Genomic DNA, 10,092 nt, shown 5'->3' with positions numbered 1-10,092 from the left:
CACAGCCCGCCTAACCCAGGCTGTGCTGAAACTGACGCACACCAGCCATAGACGTGCGACGGCGTACCACCCGCAGACCAATGGCTTGGTGGAACGGCTCAACAGAACTCTGGCCGACATGCTTTCCATGTACGTGGATATAGAGCATAAAACCTGGGACCAAATTCTGCCATACGCTACATTCGCTTACAATACGGCACTGCAGGAGACAACGCGGCTCACTCCCTTCCAGCTTGTCTTCGGCCGTCGAGTTACTACTACGCTGGATGCTATGCTGCCTGTTGACCCCCACTGCGAGAGTGACCCTGACCTCGACATCGCCACTTTTGTGCAGCGTGCCGAAGAAGCGCGGCAACTGGCAAGGCAGCGCATACACCGTCAACGGCAACTAGACGCTGGCCGCTACAACCAGGGACGGCGCTTCGTTGCCTACGAGCCAGGCGACTATGTGTGGATTTGGACGCCCGTTCGTCACCGCGGGCTGTCTGAAAAATTACTCCGTCGATACTTCGGCCCATACCGTGTCCTCCGCCGCATTAGCGACGTCACCTACGAAGTTCTACCCGCCACCCAAGCCAGCTCATCCCACAGACGCAAGCTTACCGACGTTGTGCACGTCGTTCGTATGAAGCCGTACCACGACCGACCACCCGATTGAACTTGAGGCTGACCGCTGTGCCCTGTTCTATGTTGTGATCCTCGTGCCTCACCCTAGCACGCTCACTTTCTGCTCGTCACCCTAGCGCACGATGGCCGCATCGGGGCGATGCTGCAGCGGAGGGAGCAATGACACAGGTGATAGAAGAGGAGGACGAAGGGAACTCACGCGATAGAAGCAGAGGACGAAGAAAATCTTCTTCCTGCTCGTGCTCGCTCTACCGGCTGTGTAGCTCCTTGGTCCCCGAGTGGTTTTGGTGTACTATTCGTTACAATATGTAATACGGCTAGTTGGAACAGCTGGTACTCTGTATTTTGTAATAAATTTTCGGCGTGTGTAGTAAGACCCCAATGTATCAAAATTATTGAAGAATCCTCTTCTGCAGCGTGCTCTCTGTTGCATGACTTGGCATGGCATGGCTGCATACGATGGTGTTTGAGCGGTATACCGTAAACTGAATATCCTCAATTTTATAATTCTTGCTTTTATTTACGGATTATTTGTGTACAGCAAATAAAAGTAACAAATTAGTACATTTATGATTTGCAAACAGCCGCACGCATCTCAAAACTATTTGAAGCGGCGATTAACAACGCAGAGAGATTAGTAGCGGCAACTATGGAAGAAACGAACTTCCGGCTCGAGAAGCGAAGCAACTTCCTTTTCTTTCCTGACGCCATCGCGGCAGAAGTGCATCGTTCTCCCTCGGGAGCTAAGGCTAATCGAGCAGCGTGCACTAGAAATATTTGCCATCAATTCCATTTAACAAGTTCACGAAGTCATCATGCCTTCCAACGACGAGCTGGCTTGCGTTTATGGCGCTCTCATCCTCCAGGACGACGAGATTGCAGTCACCGTACGTAGTTGTGTGCTGCGGCCGCACCACGTGATTTTTTCCATGTTTTCAGCAGCTGTCCTATTTTGATTCATTTATTTAATCCAGGCTGAGAAGATCAGCACCATCCTGAAGGCTGCCGGCGTCGAGGTCGAGCCGTACTGGCCAGGTGAGCCAGCGTGCTGTTGGCGACATTCGCCGTGTTGAATAGTGCGTGCATCGTGAACGTAAAATTCGGCCAATTGCTGTTACCATTTCTGAGGGGTGTTGCCGCTGAATACGGCTGGAATAATGGCCCAGGGTAGCCTTTATGATCTAGATGAGGAAGTAGCGGCTTGCGTAGGTTTCATCTCGCTGGTGCAAGCTCCGTTTCTATGCTCAGCTAAGTCAGATTCGGACGCACAAGCTTAGCAGTGTTCCGTGTCTTTTCTCTATCGGGTACATTCTGCTTGCTTCGCTCGCTCTATTTAAAAGATGCCATACTGTTTAACCCGAGAGTGGGTTAAAACTCGTCTCCAGTCTCTCGGTTCGTTACCAGCGGCTTGTTTGCTGTCTAACGGCGAGCTAGTTGCGTTCTCTGTTCGCCGAGGAGGAGCTGTTGCAAGGGGAGCACGTTGTGTGCATGCGAGGCACGTGTTCGAGAAGGCTGGCTGACCAGAGCGAACGCCATAGGAATTTTCCGATTACAGCCGCTGAAGTCTGCTGGTTCGATTGGGCTTTGATAATTTCTCCGTAACGGTGTTGCGCTACAGCAGGTGATGCCGCGAATTTAAACGGTTCGATGATCTAGCTCCTCTAGCCATTGTGTCGTGCAAGAAATGTGCCTGTGCACGCATGCCACTTCCGTGCCCCATGTCTTCCAAGTTAGCCACGCCAGAGCGCCCCCTCTCGTGGGCCTAGCTGGTGCCAGCGGGAGACTACATTAACTGGTTGCTAGGAAGCAGGCGGCGGTCATATTGCTCGCCTGTGCCGAAAAGCACCCAACAACCATATGTGGCATACAGCGGGCTGTAATAGTCTGCAGCGCACTCTGATGTCTGCACCTTGTTTAGATCATGCCAAGAGAACTCTTGAGGCAGTAATTTGCAATGCCCACGGCCTAAAGGTGGCGCAACAAAATCGAAAATGGCTGCCCGGAAGAGGTTAATCTTGTTTGGTCTGTGTGTGCCGTAGCAAATTTTGGTGTTGTACGTGCGCTGAGCTTATTAAGTAGCAACATGTCACTGTCGTTCACTGACTTGCTCCTCTTAGAAAATATGATGGAGCACATTGTATCAGGCCAGGCATCAGAACATTTGCTGCGTCACTAAAGCTTTCATTGCGCTGGATTGTTTATTTGCAGACTTGACAGCTACGCATAAACCTATTTGCGCTTGTGCAGTTGTGGAAATAAGCATGTCTGCCAAGTTCGCAGTGTACGGGATGTGGCACGTGACGATAGGATTCAAAATGTGCTTCTCACGGGTGTGTGCAGATGTTTTCTGAACTTGTAAACTGCTAAAAAGCTTATCTCTTGGTGGTCTAAACATGTAGCTCTGAAGTAAATGGTGCATTCTACCCTTCCCGGGGCAGCCTGCGCAATGCCTCTATCGGTACAGTCCACAACTCCAGGCGGAAGGAAACTTCAGCTTCTCCGCTTCCATGTTTTGAGAACTGCTGTGAGAACCTACACATTTAGTGCGGGTTGCATTCTGGTTTATTCTTTCATCTGGCACAATAGCACTAGTTGAATGAATCAACCGAAATACAACGGACATAAAAATGAGCTTGGTTGTGCAAGGGTCAGCTGAATTAGAAAGTAGATTTTGAGCAGTGTGATGCTGGCACCATTTAGCAACTAAACGGGTTTACTTGCATAATGCCTTATCCCCAGTGCATGCAAGAATTGCCGAGTTTGAGGTAGATATCACACCACACTAGGTCGTAATAATTATGACTTGTAATACAGCCACCATGTCAGTCATTGCCTTTGGTACCACCAAGCTTCAAAGTAAGTGTTGCAAAGAAGCGTCGTTCATTTATGAATCACCCGGCTTTTGTAATTCTAGGGCTATTGCTTTTTGTGAGATGGACAGTTTCCGGCGGAAACATCTTGCAGCAAAATGCATCGCGTTTTTTCTAAGCAGTCCAAGCAGTGGAGTTTTATTTCATTAGCTGTGGTACTCAAGAAAAAATCTCTAGTGGTGAAATGTGCACAGCAAACTTTCACTGGTGGTGACGCATGTATACCAAGCTACTGCTTCATCGCCCACTCTTACTTCTGCTGAGTATCTGTCAGCTAATAAAGGGAGAATTTGGTTGTAGACGGCTTAATTGGCACACTGGGGCACCAACACATTCATCTTCATCTCTTTAGGAAGAAAGAAGGGCGAGCATATTCTCGTCCTTTGCCAAGTGAGAAGCGCACTTATGCTGCCGTCCGGTTGCCCGCAGTACCCTCTTTCTGGCGCTTCTTGCTCTCGCTGCCAGGTGGCAATATGGTCTACGGACATTGCGAATTGTGTAGCTGTTAGGTAGAGCAAAATAGCACAGCAGTGGAAGTCTGCATGTAGACTCGGTGGCTGTTTGGTTAGTTGGTGAAATGTCTGTTAACTGGTGCTTCCTGGCTGTGTTCTGATATCTCTAGGGACAAAGGGATAGATTGCGGAGGGTAAGGGGCAGACACAGTGTTGCAGAACCTTAGTAAGTTGGCTACAGCCAAAGCCTCTGTCCATGTGCAGGCCTCTTTGCCAAGGCACTGGAAGGGCTGGACCTGAAGAGTCTCATCTCCAACGTCGGCTCAGGAGTTGGTGCAGGACCAGCTGCTGCAGCTGCTCCGGCAGCAGCTGCGGCTGGAGCCCCAGCTGCTGGAGGCGGCAAGCCAGGTGAGTGCCGTGGGCCAGGGGAAGTGTTGCATCATTATGTTTAGAAGCGTAGATGAGATTGCAGCTAGTCTGCTGGCCAAGTCATCAGGTTACTGTGCATCCGTGAGTTTTTCCCACATCTTATTTTGCACCAGTCATGTTGGCCTGAAATGTACTTTTCAGGAGGGTCACGTATGCACAACCAAATAAACACGTCAATCGCATTCTGTGAACCAAAAGACGAGAATTTTGGCTTGCAAAATTAGTCTCGAATTAAACCTGCACTCAGCTTGACGGTCGTGCACAAATGTAAAACCCGGTTGTCAATTCAGATAGCTGGTCAGTCTAAGTGAACCCGTGCAGAGAGACAGCATACTGACCCGTATTTAAAATGAAACTGTGTGAAATAGACCAGCAGACATACCGCATGAAATCGGGGCAGTCTTACAAGGGAACCAAGAGATTATGCTGCTCATCAAGCTGGCACCAATGGAAGCTGGCGTATCCAATCCGCCCACAGCAGGATTGTGATGGACACTCAGTGGTGCCCACTTATGGAGTGACGTTTCTGTTGCATGGTAGACATCCTGTGCTGTCAAGCCCAAATCACAGCGTCGTGTGAATACATCTAAATCAGTGTCTGGGATTGGTGTTTATCGCCTGCAACTTTTTGTAGCGAGAGCTACATTACTGTAGCCACTTCACCTCTTCAGCATGGTCGCACCTCGGCCGTGGTCGCACCGCCCCGCGTGCCATCTGGCACGACGTCACTCTGCCGTTGTGCTCGTCGTGGAGCAGACTCCGCTCGCCTCGCCAGTTGTGCGCAGTAGAGGGAGAGGGGCGGTCGGAGTGTGTGTATACATACGGCTCGGCGTAGCGGCAGGCGAGCCGCAGCGTTTGTTCGACGTTGCGTCGGCATCTGGTCTACTGGCATCGTCGCTTTGAGCCCGCAGGAGAGGGCAACCAAACACATGAGTGCATACGAACTGGTGTCTCCAGACGGGTGGGGAGACATCATCGGTAAAGCCCCTCAATTATCCCTCGTTCGTAGCTAATCGTCCCATTCAGCAGCGACGGGAACCTTATGCAGGGGCAAGGGGGACAATAGCAAGGGGCTCTGCTGCTTTTGCAGAAACGGGCCGCAGCTTTTGGCCCCACCAATCCCCACCTACGGACGCTGAGATCTGCGTCTCCCTGCGTCGCCTCGCTCCAAGCGCCGAATTTTCGCCTCTGGCGACGACAGAGAAACGCTGCCTTGTGCTTCGGCCGTTGTGGAGAACGATGAGTCGATTAGGTTGAAAGAAGCCACACTTAGGCGTCGGAATGAAACAAGGAGGAGACCGGAGAAGAGCGTGTCAAATGTCTCGAACGTCGTAATGACAACACGGCTAGATGAGCTCGCTTACTTAGGCCACAACAGGGAATACCCGACAGTAGAAGACGACATGCCGAGTTTGGCGTCTCTGAAGGAAGCCAGACTTAGCGTTGGAACGAAACGAGCATAGACGGATATTAGCCAAGTAAATCATCAGTAGCATTACATCGCTTAGCCACAGCGAAGCCTAAGTGTAGTTATGGCCTGTAGCTCTCGCTACCTACTAGGTTTAACCAGAGCTAAACCACAGCCAATTTTTTTACTACTATTGTGTTTGTGTAGTGCAAGCTCAATAGGCTGGTTGAAAAAGAGCTTTGTACTGGAAGCTGCAAGTTGCTGAGGCACCAGCTACTGCTAAATTCTGATACAGTTGAGCCTGGATATTCCGAATTAATTCACGAATCGAACACTTGGAAATCCTATGGAAAAGTATAGGAAGGTCGCACTATATACCGAACTCCAGTTTCACCGGTGGTTTATCAACCTGTGCACCATGCCCCCGCAAGTGGCACTTCTAAAGGCGCTCTGATCACACACACAGAGACTGGTCACCTGTGCAGCCTTGGTTACTTGAAGCAGCACTGGGGCTGTGAAACCATTGCTGTCATGCGAAGAAGCCAACCTACCTAACTAAAGCTTTTCGGTTGCTCTCGTGTGTCATGCATCGCTGCAGGAGGGGTTGAGCAAGGAACTGTGCCCTAATTTTAAAACCATTTATCTATTTTTATTGTACTGGCAACAGGATTATACATTTTATGATAGGAAATGAGTAGTTCTAATGAACCAGTCGCTGCAGTTTCACTGCTAAGCATGTTATACATAGCGAGCGATGGGCAGCCAGCACGCCATGGGTGGTCCTCTATAATTTGTGCAGTGGCATTGCACTACAGCAGGTAATGCTGCAAATTTCACAGGCTCGGTGATCTGCCTCCACCAGCCATTGTGTGCAAGAGCGGTGCCTGTGCACGCATGCCACTTCTGGCTGTGCCCCATGTCTTCCAAGTTAGCCACGCCAGAGCGCCCCCTCTCGTGGGCCTAGCTGGTGCCAGCGGGAGACTACATTAACTGGTTGCTAGGAAGCAGGTGGTGCTCGTATTGCTCAAGCCTGTGCCGAAAAGCACCCTACAGCCATATGTGGCATACGACGGGCTGTAATGGAGTCTGCAGCGCACTCTGTTGTATGCACCTTGTTCAGATCACTCTTCAGTGCAGCTGCTCTCTTGTTATTGCGATATCGTTGTTTTTTTTTTAGTTCCTTCATGGGTAGGGTTGCTCCTTTGCAGTGTTGTATGCAAGGTGAAGCTGAAATTTTCTCGTTTGCTATGCGTATGCAGTAGACCCCCCTTGTTGGCACATTTGTGCGTCTCTGTGGTACAGAGCTGTTTGTGTGTTTGCATGGGTCTTGTGATGTGCTGACCATTGCTGCTGCGGTTTTCCTCTGCAGAGGCCAAGAAGGAAGAGAAGAAGGAGGAGTCGGAAGAGGAGGATGACGACATGGGCTTCGGTGAGTGCTGAGGACAAGGGCACAGACTGCAGCCTTGACCATTGCTTACTTTCTGGTTAATCTGGCGCAATGCCAAAGAACTGCTTCGTGCAGACAATGCCTGCATGTGTGTGTACACTGACATGTAACGGGCATAAGGAAGGCAAATGCAGTAGAGTGTCAATGATACGTTCCCATTTGATGCGAATCGGCAAAATTTCCTGTCCACAGTGCTTTGTGCACAATGGAGAATTTCCGATGTTCTGCATCCACCAAGTTATACCTGAAAATCAAAACCAGAATTTTTATTCGTTATATTGATGTTAATCTCTTGAAATTGACTTCGTTGCCTTGGACAAGCTGTGGTAGCATTCATGTGCTTTTGAGGAAGCAGGTGTTGGTTATAAAATGATACTGCTCTGATTTTATTCCCGAGCACGTTGCTGCAAGCGCTCCACAACCGAAAGTGCACTCGGCCGCCATTGAAAAGCTTGCGAAATCGCACTAGAGTTGCACACTGGTTCCACACTGCTCCATTGACTCGATAGACTTGACATAATGGCCATTGGAGCTGCCCTTGTAGCAGCACTCAGTTGACCTTGGATTCGATAGACTTGGTTCGAAGGCCTTGATGACTGTGTCACCCCCACACTAAGGTCTTGCAAACAGCTGGCATTTGACCAGGGTGTGTTAACAGGAAGAGATTTTTGTGTGTGTGGGTTTACAGGTTTTTAGGGTTCAGTTGTTACCGTGCATTTACCTTTTCTTCCTCAAGGAGCAGTTTTCACATTCTTCGTTTTTTTAACTATGGTTGTGTCTCTCACATGATGGTGCTTATGCATGCATGCATGTCACTTCCGGCCGTTCCCCATGTCTCCCAAGTTTCGCCACGCCAGAGCGCCCCTTCCCGGGGCCTAGCTGGTGCCATCGGGAGACTACAGTAACAGGATGCTAGGAAGCGGGCAGTGCTCGTATTGCTCGCCTGTGCTGAAAAGCACCCAACAACCATATGTGGCATCTCACGATGGGCTGTAATGGAGTCCGCAGCGCACTCTGTTGTTCAGATCATAATGAGTGTTCCTTTATGGGTGATCATTCCCATCAAGTTGAGCAGCTCTTTAATGTTTGGTTTTGCACAAATCACTTGTCTATTTTTTATTCCCCAAAAAGGTCCTTATGCAGGACATACATGATTTACACTTGATAGATGCTTTGCAAGTTTTAGTTAGCCTGTGCTTACTATCTGGCCCTCTGGGAAGCACAGTTGTTGGTGTGCCCACCTTTTGGACAAGCTTGTCTCCCTAGTTCCGCCATGCTAGAGTGCCCCCTCCTTGGGACCAGCTGTTGCCAGCAGGAGACTGCAGTAAACTGGTTGCAAGGAAGCAGGCAGTGCTCGTGCTTTGGTCATCTGTGCCAACCACTCTTGTCGCCAGCTGTTTGCAAATAAGGTCTTGGTGTGGGGGTTACAAAACCAGAGTTTGACTTGGAGAATTGTTTGGCAAAAGCTTGTGAGGCCAGTGCAAGGCATTTTTCAGTTACTATGCAAGTCTACTTTCGACTAGCCTTTTTAAGTTAAATCATCTCAAACCTGTACAGGATGATGCCATGGATTGTGCAGTGCATCAAAGAATAGTCTCCCTCAGCTTGGGTAATTTTTATGTGCAGCACTGCATTTGTGACGCCACAGAAATCATCCACACGTGGATGGTCTGCTTCCCGTGCATTTAACCAGCAATTTTTAAGCCTGCATTCAGTCATTTATGACATTCACTGAGCACATTCGTCATTTCCAATTCCTCAGTTGCATTTTGAGCCATACAGTGTTGCAAAAAGCAACTGCAAATGATTGATGGACGCGGGCGGTACCATAATCAATGACTGATTCTTCATCATCATCAGCCTGACTAGTTCCATTGCAGGGAAAAGGTCCTCTTCCATATCTCCAATCTCGTCTTGTGCTAGCTGCAGCCACCCTATCCCAACAAATGACTTCAATTTTGCCACACACCTAACTTTTTCTTAACGACCATCGGTTAACTTACCTTCGTATTACGTGCCCTGCCAAAGCCCATTTCTTCGATTTCGACTAGGATGCTGACTGACTACAGGCCTAAAATTGCTGGTTCAGTGTCACTCCACCAGAAATGTTGTTCATGAAGCTCTGCCCACAGCCAGCCGCTCAGTCTAGTTTTGGATTAGCTTTGTCGTTTTTCTGCTTGGTACAGTCCAGCATGGGATCCTGCAGCATTACTTTGCAATCCTCACTTCGTTTCGTACATCATGTGCAACGTTGTCAAAAGCTAGCACTCGTGTGCTGCAGCCACTGCGGTGGCTTAGTGGTTATGGTGCTCGGCTGCCGACCCGAAAGATTCGCTTTCTTGCGCCCTAGACCACTCGGCCACAAAACAAATGTGGAATAGCATGCTGCCCTTTATTTTTTTTTCATGCGGACTAGTTCCATGCCTTTCACCGCATTGCACCTGGTGTAACCATGTGCACGAGGTGCCAGACAGAGCATTGACCCTGCTTCTCTTTGTGCAGGTCTCTTCGATTGAGGACCCCATGGAGCCATCTCGATGCCTGTGAATAAAAGCTGCGCAACTTTTAGCAGTGCTTGTGGTGACTCCTTTTGTTGGCACTGCAGCCTGTTTCCACAGCTGGTGTCATGGGGAGGGTGTTTCTTGAGGCTTGAAGCACAATGAATTGTGACAACGGATGCCGTACAAGCACTCCCCAGCAAAGAAAAGTGGTGCTGGAGGCAGCGTAATATACAAATGAACCTTCGCTAATTTTTGGTTACTACTAGAGGCTCTGTGCAGCACATTATATTTAATCTTGCTACCCTAACTCACTCTGGTGTGAAGTTTCTGACTGATGGGTATGAGCTTGCTTCAAAAT

The 10,092-nt window shown here is 49.3% G+C and overlaps 1 protein-coding gene across 1 annotated transcript; it reads left to right on the top strand.

The window, feature by feature from the left end:
- The first annotated feature begins 1,290 nt into the window (after window positions 1-1,290).
- On the top strand, window positions 1,291-9,801 carry LOC144099568 (large ribosomal subunit protein P1-like). The gene is made up of 5 exons (XM_077632985.1): window positions 1,291-1,514; window positions 1,602-1,662; window positions 4,214-4,357; window positions 7,156-7,215; window positions 9,736-9,801. Exons 1-5 carry the CDS (start codon window positions 1,443-1,445, stop codon window positions 9,747-9,749), a joined length of 351 nt encoding a protein of 116 aa, XP_077489111.1. The 5' UTR covers window positions 1,291-1,442; the 3' UTR covers window positions 9,750-9,801.
- Window positions 9,802-10,092: the final 291 nt, after the last annotated feature.

This window comes from Amblyomma americanum, chromosome 7 (genome assembly GCF_052857255.1).
Source record: "Amblyomma americanum isolate KBUSLIRL-KWMA chromosome 7, ASM5285725v1, whole genome shotgun sequence".
Taxonomy (NCBI): domain Eukaryota; kingdom Metazoa; phylum Arthropoda; class Arachnida; order Ixodida; family Ixodidae; genus Amblyomma; species Amblyomma americanum.
This window is presented reverse-complemented; position numbering and strand designations above follow the sequence as displayed.